This window comes from Peromyscus eremicus, chromosome 10 (assembly GCF_949786415.1).
Source record: "Peromyscus eremicus chromosome 10, PerEre_H2_v1, whole genome shotgun sequence".
Classification (NCBI taxonomy): Eukaryota; Metazoa; Chordata; class Mammalia; order Rodentia; family Cricetidae; genus Peromyscus; species Peromyscus eremicus.
In genome coordinates this window covers 39,711,276-39,734,127 of record NC_081426.1, presented here as the reverse complement: position 1 = coordinate 39,734,127, position 22,852 = coordinate 39,711,276, and the positions used below count along the sequence as shown (strand labels likewise).

At 38.8% G+C, this 22,852-nt stretch overlaps 2 protein-coding genes across 2 annotated transcripts in view; both read left to right on the top strand.

Moving 5' to 3' along the window:
- Positions 1–324: 324 nt before the first annotated feature.
- On the top strand, positions 325–1,344 carry Dcaf16 (DDB1 and CUL4 associated factor 16). Its single transcript, XM_059275916.1, is given in 5 exon segments — positions 325–456; positions 458–555; positions 558–773; positions 776–929; positions 931–1,344. Coding segments are annotated over 5 exon segments (597 nt in total). The 5' UTR covers positions 325–394; the 3' UTR covers positions 998–1,344.
- A 15,565-nt stretch (positions 1,345–16,909) lies between these two features.
- Positions 16,910–22,852, top strand: part of Fam184b (family with sequence similarity 184 member B) — a 100,506-nt gene continuing 94,563 nt past the window's right edge. The window contains exon 1 of the mRNA XM_059275848.1: positions 16,910–17,514. Coding sequence (XP_059131831.1) covers positions 17,368–17,514 — 147 coding nt within the window. The 5' untranslated portion in view covers positions 16,910–17,367. The remainder of the gene's footprint in view (positions 17,515–22,852) is intronic.

Sequence of the window (22,852 nt, the reverse complement as noted above, 5' to 3'; positions counted from 1 at the left end):
AGCATAATCTTCAAGGACTGCACAGTGTGGGCCTGAAGCATACCGTATATGTACAATGGACAGAGAGACAAATTAAAATTCATGAAAAGATTTTTTTTTTAATTTCTATTTACCAGTGTTGAAGGTCTGCGTTCTTCTGCCTTAAATTGTCACCTTTTTCTGGTTCTGTTCTATTTTGTTCTAAAAAAAACAGTGGTTTTCAACCATCCTAATGTGAGACCCTTTAATACAGTTCCTCATTTTGTGGTGACCCCACCACACACACCATAAACTTATTTTCATTGCTACTTCATAACTGTAAATTTGCTATTGTTATAAATCATAATGTAAATATTTTGGGAGATAGGGATTTTCCAAAGGGGTTGCTACCCACAGGTTGAGAACCACTATTCTAATGGGTCCCAAAATTTCATCTCCTGATCACTTAACAGAGTCAGAAAGTGAAGAAGAAAAAATGATGGGATTTCTCTGAAGAAGAAGACTCCATGATGCCCAACCTAACACCTCTTGAGAGTCTTTCCTGCCAGGTTAAGGACCTTTTAAAATATTCTAAAACTTGAAACCTTTAGATCTCAACTCTTGGTTGTATCAGGCTGAACTCTTAGAACAAAACAATCCAGTCCACAAACCTCAAGGGACAGATCTAGGACTCTCCCGTTGTGTCCCTGAACTAGAACCAATTCCTGAATGGCCCCCTCTAGCCTCTTGTGGGGTCCTTCCTTTTCAAAAGCCCTTTAAAGGTCCCAGCCAGCTCTCTAGACATCATGCTACTCTACAGGAACACTACAGTTTGCCACCAAACAGCTAATGCGAACATTGAGTAGAGCCCTTTCCAAACGTGGATATGTAAATCATTTCTCTGACTCTGACATTTTTTCTTGTCTCTGTGACTGCCTGACAAAGGGAGTTAAAGAAACAGCCTGCACTGAATATTTTTACACTGTTTCCTACTACTGATCTCCAGAAGGCAGTTAACAAACTCCTAACTGCTTCATGATAACAGTAAGCATTTGCTTTGATACTAGTGTTGCTTATTTAGAAAAGGGTACAGGGAGCTAGAGACTTAGCTCATAAGTTAAGGGCACTTGTTATTGCAGAGGCTCAGGTTCAATTCCCAGCAGCCACAATGTGGCTTAAAACTGTAACTCCAGTTCAGAGGATCCAACACTCTTCTGACTAACCTGAGTACCAGGAATGCATGTGGTACACATACGTACATGCAGGCAGAACACTCAATATGTAAATAAAGCCAAAAAAATTTAAGTGCTACAAAATCACACACCCTATATTTGGAAAACTGATGCCTTCTCAACCAATTAATATTTCCTGACAAGCTAAAATACTACCTACTACTTAATGACTCAAAGGTCTTGTCATCCAACTAAAGAAAATGTGCATGCCCTCTCAGAAATTATTTTTAGGGAGGAAATTGAATTAACTGAAATAATTATACAAAGAATTGATATATTCATATGACACCTTTTAAGGGTTCTTGTTTGTTGTATTTAGGGGGAAGGCGGGAAATGATTTTAAACCTAGCCTACCCTACTCCAAGCCTAGTAAAGCTGTCTCCAATTACTTCATGAACACTGAATCATGGCCTCCACCAGACTCTGGCTAATTTGGCCTATAAGATCATACCCTAGATTTAAACAGACTTCTGTAAGGAATGTGTTTCTTAAATCTTGGTATCAAGACTTTTTTCAAGAGCAAATAAACATTCAAATTATGGAAAGAATCAACTTTCACCAGAAGCAGTGTTTTCAGTATTAATTGTAAAAGGGTTAAAATATTTTACCTGTATTAATTTCCTGGAACAGAAGTTTATGTTTGCATCCATTGTAAACATTTCAGAAATCCTCTAATTTTAAAGAAACTTCCCATGAAACTATCCTGATCTGCAATTAAGAGTTTTATTAGCAGTATAGTTTTTTTGGTTTCGTTTTTTTCAAGACAAGGTTTCTCTGTGTAAAAGCCTATCCTGCTCCTATCCTGGAGCTAGCTCTGTAGACCAGGCTGGCCTTGAACTCACAGAGATCTACCTGCCTCTGCCTCCTGAGTGCTGGGATTAAAGGTGTGCACCATCACTGCCCGGCTCAGTATGGTTTTTTAAGTAGGTAAGTTTTCTTTCTTTCTTTTTTTTTTTTTTTTTTTTTGGCTGAATAAGTTTGGTATATGTCCTTGTAAATGTTTCCTGCTATGTTTGTTTGAGTCAAAACAGGTATCATCATAAAGAAAATGGATAGGACTGTTAAATCTTTTTACATACCCTAAAATAGTAAAATGTATGTGTGATCCTGACTGAGCACCTAAATGGAATCAGAAAACAGGTTATTAATAGTATTTATCTTCATTTTAGTTTTGCTTTTTTATATTATCCATAATTGAGTACAAAAATAAGTAAAAATTAAAACTAATAATTCTGTAAAATTTAGCAGATTTTAAGAGAGTAAAGTGCTAAACTAGATTTGTCCTGTCTTAAGGATAAAGTATATTTTAAGTAAAGAAGAAAAGAAACTCTTGAAGAAAAGGTCTCATTCCATCAGGACCCAAATTTGAAAGCACATTTGTTTCTGAATATTAATCCAAAGTGTACAAAATAAAAGCCTTAAGCTGTTGCTTATTCTTGTATGCCAGAGGCTTGGGTGTTGGAATGAATTTACCACTCTCATATTTCCCATGTGTGGGCTTCTGGTTAAATGTCTTCACTACAAGTAGGATCAAGGAAAATTATACCATATTTAAAGAATAAAATATATATATATATATATATATATATATATATATATGAATATAGGTCTCAAAGTAAAATAACAGGGTTTCTTAACTAGGTGACATTATTCAAAATGTTTTTCTTAATGATAGTGGTATTTTGTTGAAGCACTCTAGATACCTTGAGGGATAGACATCCATAATCATGTCATAATCTCATCTGTTTCCTAAAAAAAGGAAGAAGCCATACTCTGGAGGAAGACAAGCAGGTTGTTCTTCAGTGATAGGTTCACAAGAGAGAGAAGCTGGGGTGAGAAATAATAAAGAAAACAGGGAAATTTGGGATCAGGAGGTCTTGCACAAGCTAATGGCTCACGCAAGCAAGTTTATTGAGAAATTCAGCACCTTGTATACTCTATGCAAGGGGAGAAGTGGGACACAGTCAGCAGGAAGCTAATCAAGCAAAAGCACATAAAGAGAACACAGGATCTCTCAAGTCCATCACAGACCAAGCACCTTGGGATTGACAACTCCAGTCTCTACAGGAGGAAAAGTCAGGTTCCCAGGAACTGAAACCTTAATTCCTTAGAGACCCTGGACCTGACATCAGACCAGACCCTGCCAAGTCTGCGTCTGGGCAAGGACACAGAAACAGTGTTCCTTTTGTTCTTTTGTCGGGTATTTGAGAGCCTTAGATTGGCCTGGCTCTCAACAGGTAGGTCCAATCCAGGGGAATTTGCTACTGTGACTCCTATCATGTACCTACCTAAAAATTTCCCTGTAATAAAAATAATGTTTCAGTATTAGAGGAGATTTGGAGCAATTAAGACCTTAGAAATGACTTGTGTTGTCTGCATACTGATGCATATATAATAAGATGACATTCTGCTTTTGACCTCAGTGTTGGCACAGTGCCTTCTCTTAGAAGTTGAGTTGTCTATTCAGTAATAAATAGGAGTGCCTACTCTAATTCACACATTGGGAATGCAAAATGATTGTGACACATAAGAAATTTGTTTTTAATATGTGAGCCTATATACATTGCCCCAAGTTGTTTCTGCCCTCTTTGGTCACCTTAAGTGAGTCTAAACCCTTACCTATACACTGGTCCTTTAACTGTTTAAAAATGGCCTGTGATGGAGGACCTTAAATAAGATGAATAGGGCAATCATCCAAGTATAGTGAAGATTCATGTAGAGATGTACCCTAACAAATGTCATAGGTAGTACTCATATACAGAAAAGGTTAAATGTGCTAATTTCACATAGCACTTGCACATGAAAATATGGATCAGAAATATTTTGTACAGATGGCTGTGATGTATAGGAAAGTCCTGAAAGTGGATAAACATCTTGGACCTCATGACAATTCTTTGTGCAAGCCATTGACATACCAGTCCACCAGCTGAACTTCAGGAAATTGAGCTAAAATGGTTAACAGTGACTATTTCTTATGTGCTAACTTGTTTCCAGAAGGAAGATACATATCTTTGACATCTTTAAACAGTGTTTAGTCCATGCTACCTAGTGTAACAATTGTATGTAATTGGCTGGTCTTTTTCAACTGGGTGCAACAGTAAAAATTAAAAAAAAAAATACATAAGAGTAATACCAAGAAGAGAGACAAGACAAGGAGACCTCAGGGAACTAACGCTTACTGCCTACCATCTCCCAGAAGCTAAGAGAAATGACCAGATCATGTCGATGAGATGTAGAAAATAAATGCCTGATTTGAGATAAAATAATAGATATATAACTAATTAACTAAAATAATAAAAATAATAGCATAGCAGAAAGACTGCCTAGGATTATATGTTGATGCAAATTGGGGCAAGTTATGTGAAAAAACTTAGATGACTGGAATGAGACAGGAGAATTCCTAGGATTGCTTGGGGAGTTAGATCATATTTAACCAGTAGTCTTTCAGTAGATCAAGATCTTTCTTGGCCTAACAAGATTGAAGGAATTCCTAGGAAACACAACTAAAGTGATGTGTCTGGTTAGATAAAAGCAGGACCCAGAAGTTAGTAAAATAAGGAGTAGGTAGACTTTAGTATTTCTGTTTTGGGGTAGACAGTAATGCTTAGATTACCTGCTAAGCATATACCAAATATTACATCCCCATCTATGTTGTGCAACAGGACTTGGCAATCTATCACCAATTGTTTCACAATTTATTGGGCATTCGTCCAATAACAACAACTTCCTTTTGTGAATATTCCAGAAACGGTGCAAGGATATAACAATCTTCTACCAATAAGACCCTATTGACTTTCATGATTGTACCTTTAATGAAGTAATGGTTTGACAGAGTAAAAGAACTCTGGTAACATAAATAAGGGGACAATAACTAATCAAGAATCCAAATCCCTTTATTCATTGAAGGCTACTACTAATGTTGGTCCCACCCAATAAATTTCATGGGAAAATTTAATAAAGTGTGTTACATGTTAGACCCTAGATTCCTTGAAGTGAAGATGACTTCATAGCGGCTTGAAGCTAAGATTCAGAGCCAAATTTCCTTCTTTGAACACAACTTTACTTTGTTGATCACATTTACTTAATATATGTTTCCTTAAATATGCCAGGTTGCCAAATTAGCAAATAAAAATGAGGCATCTAGCACAGAATTTTTTCAACTTATTAAAGGAAGGAATGGGAGGAAAATATATAGGACACCCAAATAAATTTGAATGCCATAGAAATGATGACATAATGGACATATACTAAAACACAGTTATCGGAAAATCAGATTTCACTGGCTTCTATGTTATCTGGCAGCCCTGTGAATATGCTGTTGGCACTGTGTTTGGTTTGATGTCATATAAATACTTGGCTAATAGGAAGGGAAGTTTGTGCATAATTGCCTCAAAGTTAGAATTGTTGCAGGGTTGAAGAGTGGGCCCAGTTGAGCAGAACAGAGACTTTATTCGAGACACATGATACTGAGCCAAAATAACAACCCTCATGAACAATTACATCATTTCTAATTCTCACAATGCTGCTGTTTTGTACATAGAAGTAGTTGGGTTGTACATAGAAGTAGTTGGGTTTTCTTGTTCCTTATTTGTGGGCTTTTAAAGTGCGTATGTTCTTCATGGAGGAAAAGGTTGCTGTATTGCTCTTTTACCTATTAAAAATGTACAGGCAACAGTGTTCTGGCAGCTAAGCTCAATCATTTGGTTTCCATGGCAGAAAAGGTCTGTAAGGGGCTAGAGAGATGGCCCCATGGCAAGGGTACTCTAGCAGAGGACCTGTGTTCAGTTCTCCACCCATCTCAAGTGAAATTCATTGGGTAGGGCCAACATTAATAGTAGCCTTCAATGAATAAAGGAATTTGGGTTCTTGATATAGTTATTGCTCCCTTATTTATGTTACCAGAGCTCTTTTATTCTGTCAGACCATTAGTTTATTAAAGGTACAATCATGAAAGTCAAGCTATAAGGTCATATTGGTAGAAGACTGTCGTCTCCAAGGAATCCAGTGTCCTTTTGTGCACATACACAAACACAATTTAAAAATAACAAAAATAAATGTGTATTAAAAAGAAAAGGTCTACAAATTTAGAAGGCAAGTGCTGCTTTCCAGACTATTGAAAGGCTCAAGGGAGAAGTACCTTTGAAGTGGAGGTGAGAAGCAAAATTGAAAGCAAGGGAAATTTTTGAACGTATATTTTTGCTTATTTTTAGCCAGGCAACTAACTTCCTAGCAAAATACAGAAGGCTTATTTTCCTGAGAAACTGAATCAAACAAAACTGAGAACTGAATGACAGTAACAAAGGTAGTGACATGCTATGTTGAAGAAAGGCAACTGAGGATGCCAGTGTTAAGAACATCAGGGTCCTGCATACATTCTCTCTCTGGCTATTATGGGCTTATATACCCAGACCTGCCCAACCCATCCAGAAAAGATGAACAGTGAAAAATAACTTTGCGCTTGACTATTTGCTACAGTGAGACCCAAAGTCTACAAACTCCACTCATTCATATACAGCTTATAGTCACTTGAACTCAATATACACTGACAACTAATAATCACCAGACATTTGAGGAAACTCTAACATGAAAACTGAACATAAAACAGCCAAAAAATATAGGATATTCTCAGGAACATAGGAGAGTATACCAGGGTTTTTCTTTTTTCTTTTCTTATTTTTTTAATATTCTGAAAAATTGGCTTTTTATTCTTGTTCCTTCTACTTTATTCTTTCACTTTCCATAGCTTGCTAAATACCTTTTTAATACAGTTAAACCTTTTTGTCTCATTTTCAGTTTTGAATACATAAGAATATTTATATGTATACATAAATATGTATATACCCATCTTACATATAAACAGGCACATCTGACTGACATTTTCCCTCCATCCTTTTTCATTTAGCAGCGTGTTCTGGTTATCACAGCAGGGTATAGAATTATTTTTCATTCTTATCCTGCATTCCGTTGGATGTCTCCACCACAGCTCCAGTCTTTTCTTCAGAAATAGCTGAGCTTTTTGGCTACTGCAGAGCCGCAACAAGCTTTTACAGCATGAGCACATTACTAACGTGCACCATCATTCTATGTAACACTAAGAAGCAAAGTCACTCCAGCAGTCAGTTGGATTGACATTGACTGTGAGACAAATCTCAATTTCAGAGACTGAAAATGTGTTTTGTTTTATTTTGTTATGTTTTGTTTTGTTTTGTTTTTGAGTTACTTTCTCATTTTTATTTTAGAGACCAGAACAACCAAGGGCAAAGAGATCTTTCTTCTGGCTAAAAAGTGATATAGCTGTAGAGAACCCACAAATTCTTTGGTATATCTCTCATTGAGGACAGCTGTTGATTAATTGTCCTCTTAAATGCAGGCTGGACTTCCAACTGATTTTTTTTTAGGTATATGAACACTCCCATTGGAGTATTATGTATTTAAGTTCCAGGCATCCATGATAGACTCACTTAGTAAATATTGATAATAGTCAATCTTCTTAGGGCTAAATAAAACTCCACTGTGTATGCATACCATATTTTCTTGATTTGCCTGTTGAACAGCAGCACATGGGCTGGTGTCTTTTTTTTTTTTTAATCATAACAGGCTTTTTTTTAACATAAAAACAGGTTATAATTCAAAAGTCCAGGGTTATTTGAAACTGGAAAAAATTTTCTCTGTAGAAAATAGTAAAAATGATAACATTTCCCAGTAAGCCCTCTTAAGTCAAATAATAGCTGAATTATACATATAAATATTGATTAGATTCTGGGATATAGAAAAAAACCTATCTTCATCTGTTCATAGAGCTATGTTTTACTTAAGTTGTGTGAGTGAGATTCCTATTCATCTTCCCCTTCACTGTTTGATTTACAGCAGACATTTTTCAGGGTTTTTCTTTTAGGCCACCAACCAGCTCCCAAATCATGATACTGAGACTTCTTATTACTTTTGAATGCTGGGCCTAGCTTAGGCTCATTTCTGTCTAACTCTTTTAAATTAACCGGTTTCTTTTTATCTACCTTTTGCGTTGGGGCTTTTTACTTTTCTTTCCTTCTGTATATCTTTCACTGCTTTTTATGGCTGGCTGGCTGGTGGCTGCCTGTCTTCTTGCCTCAGGCATGTCCCTCTCCCTCTCCTCTTCTCCAGCCTAGATTTCTCCTACTTATTCTCTCTTCCTACCAGCCTCACCTATCCTTTCTCTGCCTAGCTATTGGCAGTTCATCTCTTTATTAGACCGGTCAGGTGCCTTAGGCAGGCAAGGTGAAGCAAATGCAGCACATCTTTATATAATTAAGCAAATGCAGCATAAGCAAAAGCAACACACTTTTACACAGCTAAAGTAATATTCTGTAGCATAAACAAATATAACACATATATCTTTGTCCAGTTAAAATAATATTCCATGCAGGGGAGTATACTACATCCATGAAATGAGAACCAAAAAGAACTATTGGAAAAATAGAACACAAATTTAGCATTCTGAATATTCTGAATTTTTTTTTCCTTGAGGCAGGGTTTCTCTGTAGCTCTGGCTGTCCTGGAACTTGCTCTGTATACCAGGTTGGCCTCAAACTCATAAATCTACCTGCCTCTGCCACCCAAGTGCTGGGATTCCAGCTAGCATTGTGAATCTTAATGTAAAAAAGTTGCACAAATTTCAGAAAATAGAGCATGAAGGCAGGAATGTTATAAAAAAGAAAACTATTTCAGAATGAAATACTCCATCTGTTTAGTGGCTTCCCAATATGATAACAGAAAGAATACTGTCTTAGGGTTTCTGTTGCTGTTATAAAACATCCTTAATGAAAAGCAAGTTGGAGAGGAAAAGGTTTATTTCATCTGAGGACTCTCAAGTCACACTCTATCACTAGGGAAGTTCAGGAAGGAATTCAAGGCAGGAACTGAAGCAGAAGTCATAGAGGAACCCCATGGCTTGCTCAGCCTACTTCTATAATCCAGGACCACCTTCCAGGGATGGTACCACCCACAGTAGGCTGGGCCCTCCTACACCAGTCCTTAATCAAGAAAACACCTGATGGAGTTGCCTATGGGCCAGTCTTCTGGATGCGTTATTTCTTCCGGATGCATCTTCTTCCCAGATGACTAGTTTGTGTCAAGTTGAGATAAAACTAAGCAGGACAGATAAGAAATGGAAAATTCCTAAAACTGGCACATTAGTCTCTTAAAGGTCTTATAAATTGCCTAGTACAGCAGATAGTTTTCATTTTTAGTGTATTATTTGTCTTAGATATTTTTGAATTTCTGTGATAAAATAACATGACCAAGGCAACTTTAATAACCAAAGCATTTAATTTTGGGCTCATGGTTCCAGAGGGTTAGAGTCCATGGACATCACTGTAGGGAACATGGCAGCAGGCAGGCAGGAATGGCACTGCAGCACTATCAGAGAGCTTACATACGATCCACAAGCAGGAGGAGGCAGGGAGGAGAGAGAGAGAGAGAGAGCACTAACTGGAAATGGTGTGGGTTTTTACACCTGCTCCAATAAGGTCACATCCGCTAATCCTTCCCAAACAATTCCACCAACTGGGGATCAAGTATACAAATATATGAGAGTATGAAGACCATTCTCATTCAAACCACCACATTATTATATTCAGGCTGATAGACTTAAGCTACTAAATGATCTCAAAGGGGGAAGAAGAAACAAGTTACACAAAAATGGCCTTTATGGACTTGAGAACAACACTGAATTCTGAAAGGCAATGAAAGTGAACTCTTTCACTTAGGAGGAAACATTATTCCCAACCTAGAATTCTGTGCCCAGACAAAATGTAGTCAGGCAAGAAGCTGAAGTAAATGTATCATTAAGCTTGCATGGTCTTGAATTTTTTAACTCCCATCTACTCTTCTTTAGGGTACTGGATTATGTGCTTCATCAAACAAGGGAGAGTAGTCTAAGCCATTGAGGATCATTGAAGTTTTACTGCACAGAAAAGAGCAATGAAGGAGAGTTTCAAGATAACTGTGTGTCAAGTAAGTAGAATGGGAGTCCAAGAAGAGGTCTCTAGGAGAATTTAAAGTGTCTGAGTGCATAGAGCAAGTAAAAAGAGTAAGATAGATGTTGGAGCATGAAGGAAAGAGATAAGCACGTGAGCAACTAAGTAACAAATTAAAAGTATGCTAAATATGTGTTTCAGATGAGTGTCCCTGTCATAAGAATAAATCTAAATTTCTGTTTTTTCCAAAAGTATGATCTTTGTTTAATCGTCAGATTCTGGAAGTTTGTCATTAAAAATACAATAAGATATTTGTTGTCAATTTCTAGATTGGTCTTCCAGGCATCATGTTCCACAATTGCATTCAATGCTTACTTTCAAGATGTACACTGTAGAAGCTGTTTTCAAAAACCAAGGTTTGCAGGAGGCTGCTTTACAAAAGGAATGTTGCACCTTGCTCAAGCAAACCTTCTCTTTAACTTTCAGGAATAATGTGTAGTTGATAGCAGGAACTTCAGTAAGTTCTCATTTAAGTTTCAGTTTCCATAATCAAAAGAATTAGTAATTTGCTCCCCTTTTGGGGGTGGGGTGGGGTGGGATGAGACAGTATCACTGTGTAGCTCTGGATGACCTAGAACTCACTATGTAGACCAGACTAGGCTGGCCTTAAAATCAGAAATCTTCTTGCTTTTGTCTCCCAAGTGTTGGAATTAAAGTCATGTAACAGCATCTCTTACCAGTAATTATATACTTTTTGAAAAACGTATTTTGAAAATACATATACTTTGCACCTTCCATACTATTTTTCCTATTAAATATATAGTTAAACCTAGTGACTAGTCTACAATGCATTCCTGTGTATTTCAGATGTTTTTTCTATAAATATACTTCAGGTTTTTTTCTGTTCCTTTTTATATATAATCTCAGAATAAATTTATTGCAAGTGATAAATGCACTATTAGGATATCATTGTGTAAACTATGGCAGTCCAATCTGCCCTTCATCTTTTTTTTAAATAAGAAGTAACCTATAATATATAATATATAATATACATATATATATTATATATTATATATATATTGCACCAATTATAAGTATACTTCTTGGTACTTCTTCACAACTGCATGATGCCAATATCATATCAAGATATATATACTCAGATTATAGCACAAAAATTTCTGATCCGCCAGTCTATACCTTGCCAGAAATAGCTACTTTTATAAAGGTTGGTTAATTTTGTTTTTCCTCAAATTTCATGTGAATTGGATCATACACTATATGATATATTATACTCGGCTTCTTTCTTCAACATACTGGTTCATTATTCCTATAATTTATCATATGAATTACCACAATTCATTTTATCTTTCATCCATTGTGGAATTCTTAACAAGTTTGGGTTATTACAAATAGAGTTGTCATAAAAATTCTGTGTTTTGTGGATATGTACACTCATTCCTCTTTTATGTAAACCTTGGAGTCAAACTGACTTGTCATAAGCAATGTGTGCTTAGTTGTAGTAAAACTGCCATACACTTTCCAAAGTGATTGTATCATTTTACTCTTTTACCAGTAATACATGGAAGTTCATTTGTGTATGTATATTTGCAAACACTTTATATTTGATAAATATTTAAGTTCATAATAGTGTTGTTATGCCAAACACCATTCTACTCACTGGGGCTTTAGCAGTACATGAAACAGATAAAAATTCTTGCCTCCATAAAGTTTACATTTTATGATAAAAGTTTTACAGTTCATATCCAGCATGTTACCTTTGTTTAAAAATGAACATTTAATCCCAGCACTCGGGAGGCAGAGGCAGGCAGATCTCTGTGAGTTCGAGGCCAGCCTGATCTCCAAAGTGAGTTTCAGGAAAGGCGCAAAGCTACACAGAGAAACCCTGTCTCAAAAAACAATAAAAAATAAAATAAAAATAAAAATAAAAAATGAACATTCACATATCAACAATAAGGCTAAAATATTTGCCACAGTTGTACGTCTATCAAAAATATGTACTTCCCCTTTTGGAGTAGAATTATGAGAAATTGCCACCCAATAGGAATTCTATTTCTCAGACCTCATAACAGCTAGGGAGTGCCTGTGATAATTTAGTCTCAGTGGGACATCAGTAGATGTACAGAACAAATTATCTTAATATTTTTACATTTATATATTTGTGTGTGTGCACATATCCCAGCACACAGGTGCTAGGCAGAGGACAACCTGTGAGAACTGGTTCTTTTCTTCCACCACGTGCACTCCAGGAATCAAACTCAAGTCATCAGTCTTGGAGGCAAGCACCTTCACTGCCTGAGCTGTCTTGCTCAGCCATGTGAGGTTTATCCATGACGAGATTTTTATCCTCATTTGTTCCTTTATTGCTGTTTCTGGTTAAGTACAGATGGTCACAAGTCTTGAGGGATGTGAAGCCACAAGACAGAAGGGGACAGCCCCTCATTCATTTAGATAGGAAAGCAGGTCCCAAGGACTAGAGACTAGGGCTTTACTATGAGCAAAAATACACTACCATGTTAAATTACTAAACTACAGGGTTTAGTTAGCAATTAGAGCTACCTTAATTTAATACACTCACCTTGCTAACATGGCAGGTATTGATTAGCACCCTAAATATATTTATCAAATGACTAACAGAATGAATATTCTTTTATCAAGAGTAGTATTTTCAATAGCAGCATCTGAATAGCTAATAAAAATATAAAAATGTGCTTAACATTACTAATCATGTAAATTAAAGCCACAGTAAGATACTAGTATGCCACCACTAGAATGTGTAAAATAAAAGGCAAAATATAAAGTATTTGCAAATATATATGCCAAAATGAACTTCCATGTATTACTGGTGGAAGAGTAAAATAATACAGTCACTAAATTTGATGTTTATCTAACACAGAACCATTGCTTTTGATCTTTTACAATTATAGAAGTGTCAGAATAAGAGAAGGAGGCAGCTACTGTTTAGCCTGCCAAAGGCCAAAGCCAGTGCCTCCGGGTAGTGTTAGATCCTGATGCCAACCCAGACCCAGACTTCATTGCAACCGTAGCTATTGTAGAGCTCTTTAAAAATCTGAAGTCAGGGGGTTGGACAGATGGCTCATGTTAAGAGCACTGTTTGCTCTTCCAGAGGATCTAGGTTCAATTCCCAGAACCTACATGGCAGTGCACAACTGTCTGTAACTCCGGTTTCACAGGATCCAACACACACGGTATACAGACATACAGGTAAGCAGAACATCATTTCACAAAAAATAAAAATAGAAGGTTAAAAAACTTAAAAAAAATCATAAGTGAAGAGGTTATGTAACTAGTAGGAATAACTCTTGCTGCCCTCATATTCATGATTCCTATAGTCCCTAGTGAAATTCTAATCAAATAAGGCTGATGAATGGGAGGTGATATGGTATGGGAGAACTATGTGCTTCCTCATTCAATGTGATATTTAAGTACACAGTGGTTCAGAATCTTGCTTTAAATGTCCAGGTGTGGTTGTCTGTAGGAGAGAGAGCTGAAGACTAACAAAACAGTTTTGAGGAAGATTTCATTTTTTTCATGTTTAATATTGTACCTTATGAACATATTACCTATTACAAAAATATGTTTAAATGCAATAGTTTATGAATAACTCCTAAGAATTGATTAGTCAAGGAAAAAGTAACTACTGAGTTTGAACAAAATTGCTACAAAGCCTCTCACACAAATTGGTGAATCTGGTTGCATAGTTGATCATTTAACTTATTTGTTAATTGTATTTGTACTGAAATCCTTCCCATGAGTTTATGAAGTTTTATAGGTGTTTAAGTTATAACAGTTACTAAAATCAGTGTTGAAACTGAACTAAAAACTGGACTTCCGAATCCCAAATTTCAAAATGAAAAAAAAATTCTAAAATATTTAAGTTTCTGTTGTTTCACTTGAAATATCAGAGTTATAATCATAATATACTAGTAGAATGTAATATTCCAGAAGTTTCATCAAATGACTACTGCTGTGGGAGCTCAACTCTCTCTGCCTGGCATAGTCAGGCCAGGGCTATCTAGGATTCAGGAGTTGTAACTTGAGCCAAGGCTCGAAGGCTGACGGAACTGGAGTAGGAGAAGGGGTGAGGGAAACATTACAAAGCTGGAAGACAGAGAGGGAACTGCCAGGGCGTGCTTGTGTCATTAAAGCAGTATTCAGATTAGTGTTTGCAGTGCTCAACAGCACTGTAACAGAAGTCATTGTTTGTATTGCCTCAGCCTAGTCCTAGGGAATCAAAGTTTCTGAGGTGGGGAGGCACGGTACTCATTTAATCACGTTCCTAATGATTGCAGGGTTTACTGAGACTTGAGAGTTTCTAGCTCCATGTAAATGCTCTTGGTGACGTGTGTGTGTGTGTGTGTGTGTGTGTGTGTGTGTGTGTGTGTGTGTGTGTGTTTGTGTGTGTGTGTATTATAGTGACAATAAAATGATTAAAATGAGGCAGTGGTCAGATCTAGAGAGAGAAATTAAGAAATAACAATTTGGGGGCTGGAGAATGACTCCAAGGTAATCAGCACTCACTGTTGCAGAGGTCCCCCGGTTCAATTCCCAGCACTCACACAGCAACTCCCAACCATCTGTAACTCCCTCCTTGCATCTGCAGGTACCAGGAATGCATATGGTTCACAGACATACATACAGGCAAAACACCCATGCATCCTAAATTTTAGATTTATTTTAAAAGATGTAACTGTATTTCAATATTCAACTGTCTATCAACTGCATTACCAATACTTAATTGTATTTAAATATTTGCTTTTGGTGAGGAAAATTTGTTACAAATGTAACTAGAAAGTTTCAGGTCCATTCCTCCTTTGAGTATTGGAGAGTTCCATTTATTTGAACTCTAGAAAAAGACCAGAAGTAAAACTCTAGTAATGCCAGATTCATTCTCTCCATGTACTCTAAAGTCAATGTACTTTGCAAACTGATTGTTTCCTGAACTGAGAAGGAGTTTGTGCCTGCCTCTCTTCTTTTTTCACTAGACTCCACATCCATTGCCTCTAGCACAGTTTTCAGGTAGGAAGCTGGAAACAATATTACCAAGTACTTATAGGCAGCTATTTCCAAAACAAATTGTGGTACTCCTAATAATCATGTTAATATTTTATGTAACCCCATTGTATTTTTGCCTCAACACATTTTATTCCAAAATGCCATATTCTGTGTGGTGTTACATGAACATGCTTAATGAAATCTCAGTGCAAATGTTGTCATTTTGTGACAAGGTGTTTTGTTTTTACATCTCCCTTGGGAGAGAAGATTGAGAAACTATGCTTCTGACTCAGAGTGCTTGGATTTCAGGAGTTTGCCACCATACCCAGCCCCAACACATATTTTAAAATTAGCTCAATTTCTCAACATTAATGCAAAGTAGAAATGAAAGGGGGAAAAAGGAAAAAAAGAAATGAAAGGGATGAAATTACAATTAAATAATATGTATGATTAACTTTATTACAATGTAGTACTCAAGTGCTTTCACATGTTAGGAGACTCACCAGGAATGTGACCTTTGTGGTGCGTGTGTGTTCACACCCAAATACCATGAGTCACAGGGCCACTGAAGCAATAATCCAAAATGGTGAATAATTTTTGGTTCAATGTTCTGGTTCCATGAAGGCTAATTTTCTTCTCATTAGCACAGTGGTTGTATTCCTGTAAAAGTTGGTGTATTATTAAGATCGTACAGATGGCATTCTATACAACTTGGAATTAAATAGGGAGCTTGTTTTGAATACATGGACTCCTGGCCCTGATGGCCTGAGATTTTGTCCCAAGGAGTTCTAGGATAAGGTCTAAGATTCTCTTGGTGGCTATTGCGGGTCCTGTGAATGCCTGGGAAGGTGGGGATGACTCCACAGTAGTAGTATCAGTGTCTCTCCATTTCACATCCAACTGTTAAGTTACCTCACCTATAAAAACGAGTATTATCACCTCCAGTACGGAAGGTCAGACGGTTTGTAAAATAAAATATATTAGCCATGAAACTCATAACGATGACGCTATTCACACTTCAGAAAAATCTGACCTGGGTTCTATCGTATTTTCCAAAGTCCACTGTTTAAAAGCAAAGAAAGCCAGAAGGATTTTAGTTCTTTAGCTCACTACCTACCTCCTTCCCAAACTAAAGGCAGCAACTTCAAAATGCGACCAGATTCAGCCTCAGGTCCGTCCGAGATGGTACAGTTTGATGGGCCGCTTCACTTTAACTGGATAGGCTTGGCTGTTCAGCCCCGTCTGATGCTCCTTGTGCCTTCCTTTCCTTGTGCCTACCCGCTACCACCCTCTCTACACCTCCCGCAGGACTTTTTCTGTGCTGCTAATCCTTTCCCTACTGTGGGTTATGTGGGTTCCCCCCCCCCCCCCGTTCCAGTCACTGTTGGCCTTAGACTTGACGTTTCTGGAGATCTCTAGCATTTGGCACTGAGCAGGCTCCTGTCCAAGCTTGGGAAAGGGGTTGGGGGCGCTCCCAATTAGTCCAGCTCTGTGGTTCTGAGGCTCCAGCACTGTCCCATCTTGAGCTCTGGATCCCAACCTCCTTGAATCAGAGTGGTTAGCAACCCCCCCCCCCCCATTCTACCTCCTGCCTCCTACCTTCACCCTCCAAGCATCAGGACTGCAGGTAATGGACCTGCTGTCTCACCTGTCCCATCTACTACCAATTCACAGGATTTGGGGGTATTTTTATTCGGACTCGCAGGTCTGCTAGGGACTAAGGCCAGCATTTTTTCCTCTTAGCTTGGGCTATCCACCACGGGCTGGATCGCTCCTAGCAGAGTTGGGAGCCCCCGTGCCACCCAGTTGCCCACGAAAACTACCGTCCAGGGCAACCTCCTCTCCTCCAGAACACCCCTCAGAAGCTGTCCTCTTGCAGGTGTAACCCGCACCCTCTCTGAAACATCCGCAGATCGTGAACCCCACGTGCAGGGCGCCAGCGCCACGCTGCAGGGTGCGGGTGCCCGTGAGCCAGCTAGCCCGCGAACGAGCACGAGCAGAGGAAGGTGGGTGCGCGAGTGGGCCCGGGAGGGCGATACCTCCGGAAAGAGGAGCCACGCTGCTGTGCTGGCAAGACCGCAGTGCCACCTCTCTGGAGAAAGTCCTCACGCCCGCGCTCGCACGCACGTGCACACGGCCAGCAGGGAGAGCGCGAGCCAGAGCTTTTCAGTGCAGGGCGCCTTAAAGCTATGGCATCTGCCCTCAACAGCAAAATCCAGCCGCCAGGAACCTGCGCGAGCTCTAAAGCCGACGCCCGCGCTGGCTCGGGCTGGAGAATGGACTGTGATCCCGAGATGCACGTGAAAATGTGCAAGAAAATCGCTCAGCTCACCAAGGTAAGGCGGGGCGCTGCGGGAGGACCAGCTGTGCACCAGGGGCACCCGGAGTAGGGGTGGGAGTGCGGACGCGCCCCAGGGGAGACCCGCACTGAATCTTGACAAACTTTGTCTCGGAGACCAAGGGAAGCTGTCCTATATCTGGGTGAAGTGACCTTCTGGATACAGCGTTTAGAAGCAGCAGACAGGATCCTTGCCAAGGAAACTCCCGCAGCCTGCTCGCTGAGCAGGTGGACTGTGCTTTCCCAAGGTTAGAGTGTGAGTGTGTGGTGTGTGTGTGTGTGTGTGTGTGTGTGTGTGTATTTATGCTCCCTTACTCAAGGTTAGAGTGTGAGGATGTGTGTGTGTGTGTGTGTGTGTGTGTGTGTGTATTTATACTCCCTTACCTAAGGTTACAGTGTGAGTGTGTGTGTATGTGTGTGTGTGTGTGTGTGTGTGTGTGTGTGTGTGTTTACATGCTTCCTTACCAGTCCTCTATGCCCTACAGCTGGGGAGATCATGTGAGCCCTATTTAAACACGATTCATTTATTCCTTCATTCAACAAATATTTCAATCATTTGTTGAGTGCTAGCAGCCTTGTGTGGCAGTGTACTAAACCTGGAAGATAGCCCAGAGGACTTACTATAAAACTGACTGCAGGCATGTGTGCGAGCATAAATGGGAAAAATGTGGGATTCAGTATATAACTGTAGGAATGGAAAAGACCTTGGGAGGTCAGCCAACCCATCTCCCTACTTTATCTCAGGGTCCTGTTTGAATATATCGAGGCTGTGTGTCTGAGATGTTACCAATACAGGTTGTTAATCCCTTGCAATTTCCCAATTAGGATCAACTCCTCGAAGATTCCCTCCACATGTCTGTAAACGGAAAACATCCCTCCCTGTCTTTCCTAAAGAGTTTGAGTGGATTAAATTAGCTGTTTACTTGGGATTTTCCTTTTGGCCTCAAACTCCTAACACAATGCCTACCAGTAGAAGAGCAGCTCCAGGGGTTGTCCAGAGTATAATGAAGGACATGTCCTGCCCTCTTTCCTAAACATCTTCCTCTCACTTCCCACACCTGCTCTTTTGAAGATGGGTAGGCATCCTTACCGCACTGCTTTTCAGAAAAAGTATAACACAGACTTGAAACAGAACACCACGAGCTCTGTTCTCCTTTCCTGCCATTAACCTCTTCATAGTCTTTGCACATGAGCCCGTCTCCAAACAGTCATTTCTTGGAAGCCTTGACTTGTAACATTATGTGTAGCCCATACTTATCTAATGGCACCAATAATAAAACTTAAGTTTATTATATAAAATTCATTTAAGTACCTGGGAAGGTATATATAGTATATAGTATAAGGCACCTTCCCTGTCTTCAAAATGCTAAAATGTTTTCGAAGGGAAGCAAGATTTGTAATAGCAAGAGAAATTTAAAACACATAACAATTGCTATGTGTGATAGTTCAAATTACAAGTTCTATGAAAGTAGAAACAAAGAGTATGACATTGTGTGCAGAAACAAGGAAAATGTTATGAAAGAAATTATCCTTGAATTGTGATAGTGATGATTTACTATCATACTAGGAGTGCCTGCTGTATTTAAAATACTTAATCTTTTAAAATGTTTTTATTATTTTTGTTTACGTGCACATGTCTGTCTGTATATACACTCCATTGGGTGAGTGCCCATGGAAGCCAGCAGATGTGGGCTCCCAAGGAGCTAGAGTTACGGGTAACTGTGAGCCACCCAATGTGGCTGCTGGGAGTCAAACTCAGATCCCCTGGAAAAGTAGCAAGTACTGTTAACTACTGAGCCATCTCTCCTGTCCCATATACTGAATATTGGTGCCTAGGCACCTTCCATCCTGGCTAATAGAGTCATTTTTGGAAAGGGACTCTTAATTGAGAAAATGCCTCCATAAGATTTCCCTGTGGGCAAGTCTGTAGTGCAGTTTTCAATTACAGTTGGAGGGCCCAGCTGACTGTGGGTGGTGCCATCCCTGGACAGGTGGTCATGGGTACTACAAGAAAGCGGTCTGGGCAAGCCAGTAAACATTCCTCCATGGCCTCTGCTTCAGTTTCTGCCTCCAAGTTCTTTCCTTGACATCCCTGGATGATGGACTACAAACTGTAAGATGGAATAAACCTTTTCTTCTTCAAGTTGCTTATGTGACAGTGTTTTACCACAGCCATAGAATCCCTAAGACACAGCCCTTTCCTCTGTAGTACGTCAAACAAACAGATCATTTCAGCGTGATTGGGTAATGATTCCATTCAGTAATATTTATGGAATACCTATTATTTGCTAAGTCATGAAGACCGAGCAGAATAGAAGGCAGACACGGTCCCTGGTACATTTCTCAGATTATATACTCCATTACAAATCCTGATTGATTCTTACTATGTAGTGCCTCTCATTACCATTTTTCATGCTAAGTGTTTAATGTAAAATTGTTGTTTCTAATAAACCACTCTTCTTTTGCCTACTATTTGTACAGCACTTATCTTCCACATTTGTACATTTAATATTTCCATGAGTTTTTTCTTTGATAGATGAATTTAATCCAAGGAATTACTGATATTCTTCCATCATAATTTGTGGTTTTCCTTTACCATTTTTTCTCTTTGCTCCCTTAGCCTCTGTGCCCATGTTCTGTAAGATTAGTGAAATGATTTATGTTCTTTTACTGGTTTGAGTGCTCAGGGCTTTATTCAACTCAGTCTCAGAATTGTCTTTAATATTTCAACATAGTTACTTAACTATGATGTTTCTATTAAAGTTATCTAAGTGAATCTCCCAACAACAACAACAAAAACTTTCTTCACCCGTTAGTAAAATTCAACATTTTTTTGGTCAGTGATCCATAAACAAAGTCTACTTGGAGAACAAGTCCATTTCTTTTTCTTTTCTGAGACAGGGTTTCTCTGTGTAGTTTTGGTGCCTGTCCTGGATTATGCTCTATTGCCCAGGCTGGCCGTGAACTCACAGAGATCCTCCTGGCTCTTCCTCCTGAGTGCTGGGATTAAAAGTGTGTGCCACCACCACCCGGCATGAGTCCATTTCTTATGTACATTGGAAGTTGGTTGCTATTCATACCCCCATCACTAAGCAGCCTTTCATTCTTTTCTGTCCTTTCCCAAAAGATGTACTTATATAATTATTTCTGTGTGTATGTGTCTGAGTAAGTATATACACACGTTTTGTGTGCACATTCTGGTGGTCAGAAGAAAATGTCAAGTGTCCTCCTTTGTCACTCCCTGTCTATTCCCCTGAGGCAAGGGCTCTCCCTGAACCAAGAGGCTCTAGTTTTCATATGTAGGCTAGCCTCCAGTAAAGCTCAGCTCTCCTTTTATCTCTACCCATTTCAGAGCTGGTGTTACAGCTTGTGGTAGGGGTGCTGGAATTTGAACTCTGCTTCTCGTGGTTGTTCAACAAACACTCCTAGCCACTGAGCCTTCTCTCCAGCCCAAATCTCCAGGTTTGTCTCTCGGGGCATTTCATATAAATGAAACCACACAATATTTAGTCCTTTATTCCTGGCTTTTCCTTTCAGGACCATCATGTTCTAGCTCATCCTCTATTCATACTTTTTTTTATTGTTCATGCATGTATCCCTTGTATAGCTACCTCGTGTTTTATTTATCCTTTTGCCAGCTGATAATTTTGGAGTCCACTTTTGTGGCTATCATAGACAGTATTGCTATGAACATTATATATTCATACACAAGTCATTATGTGCCTTTAGATGCAAACTTAAAAATAAAATTGTTCATGTCTACACTAAATTTCTGTTTAACTTTCTAAGAAACTAGGAGGTTTCCCAACATCATTATACAATTCTTCCTTTTCCAGTTCACTTTTTCAGTAAAATTTCCCATTCCGTACCCCTATTCCAAATTCTGAAATGACAGTCAAGTACAATTCCAGGCTTCGTTTTGTACTTACTTTGCACTCTTTATGCTTATCTTTAATTTTTTAAAAATTAAAAATGCATAGGACAGCAGTGGCACATGCCTTTAATCCCAGCACTCGGGAGGCAGAGCCAGGCGGATCTCTGTGAGTTTGAGGCCAGCCTGGTCTACAGAGTGAGATCCCGGCCAGGCACCAAAACTACACAGAGAAACCCTATCTCCAAAAACCAAAAAAAAAAAAAGAAGAAGAAGAAGAAGAAGAAGAAGAAGAAGAAGAAAAAGAAGAAGAAGAAGAAGAAAAATTTCAAAATGCATAAAACCTGTATGCGTGAGACCCAGTGTGATGGCTCAAGTATGCAGCATATGGTCATCCCAGGATAGCTGGTGTAGCTGCTGTCTCCATCACCCTGTTTCTTTGTGGTGAGATGATTCAAACTCTTTTCTAGCTGTTTTGAAAGACACAATTATTTGTTGTCCATCATGGTTTCCCTGTGGTTCTCTGGGACATTAGAAGGCATTCCATCTACCCCAACTGGCCCTTTATACTCAGTACCAGCCCTCTCCTACCTCTTTACTGTCCTTAGCCGTTGGTGACCATTATTCATTCTACTTTGCACCTTCATGAAATCAATTATTTCAGCGGCTACATGTAAGTAAGAACATGCAATATTTGTCTTTCTGTGCCGAACTTCCTCCAGCTACAATAATGCCTTCCAGCTCCATTCCTGATGCAGCAAATGACAGGATTTTATCCTGTTTTATGAGTGGATAGGACACTGGTGTGTATAGATAACACATTTTCATCCGCCAGTGCACATCTGGGTGTATTTCATGTCTTGCCTTTTGTGAATACACAGCCATCCCTCTTTTTCCCTCCTGTATCCTTTCCTGAAATGGCTTTGTCTCTTAAAAGTGGGATCACATTTATCTTTTAAGTTCCCCTTCCTCTTTAAAAAAAAAAAAAGCCTTTGAAAACCTTTTTATTTTAAATGTGTTTATTATATGATAATTCATTTTCCTTATCCATCTGTTTCTCTAGCAGTTGATATAGTAACTGGCACAAAATAGAACTTTACTAAGTTTGTTAAATTCTATTAAAATTTCCTCCACGTATGGGGCTGGAGAGATGGCTCAGCAGTTAAGAGCACTATCTGCTCTTCAGAGGACCCTGGGTTGATTTCTAGACCCACATGTCAGCCCATAGCCATCTGTAACTCCAGTTCCAGGGGATCTTACACCCTCTTCTAGTCTCTGAGAGTACTCCTCACACATGGTACACATAACTTACATGTAGACAAAACAGCCACATGCATTAAAAAAAGTTCTTCCCATGTATTTGGTTAAGATTTCTTTCATTGTACTGATTCCTAAGAAAATATAGTAATATATCTTCTAAAATAGTAGAATTCTGGGGTTGGGGATTTAGCTCAGTGGTAGAGTG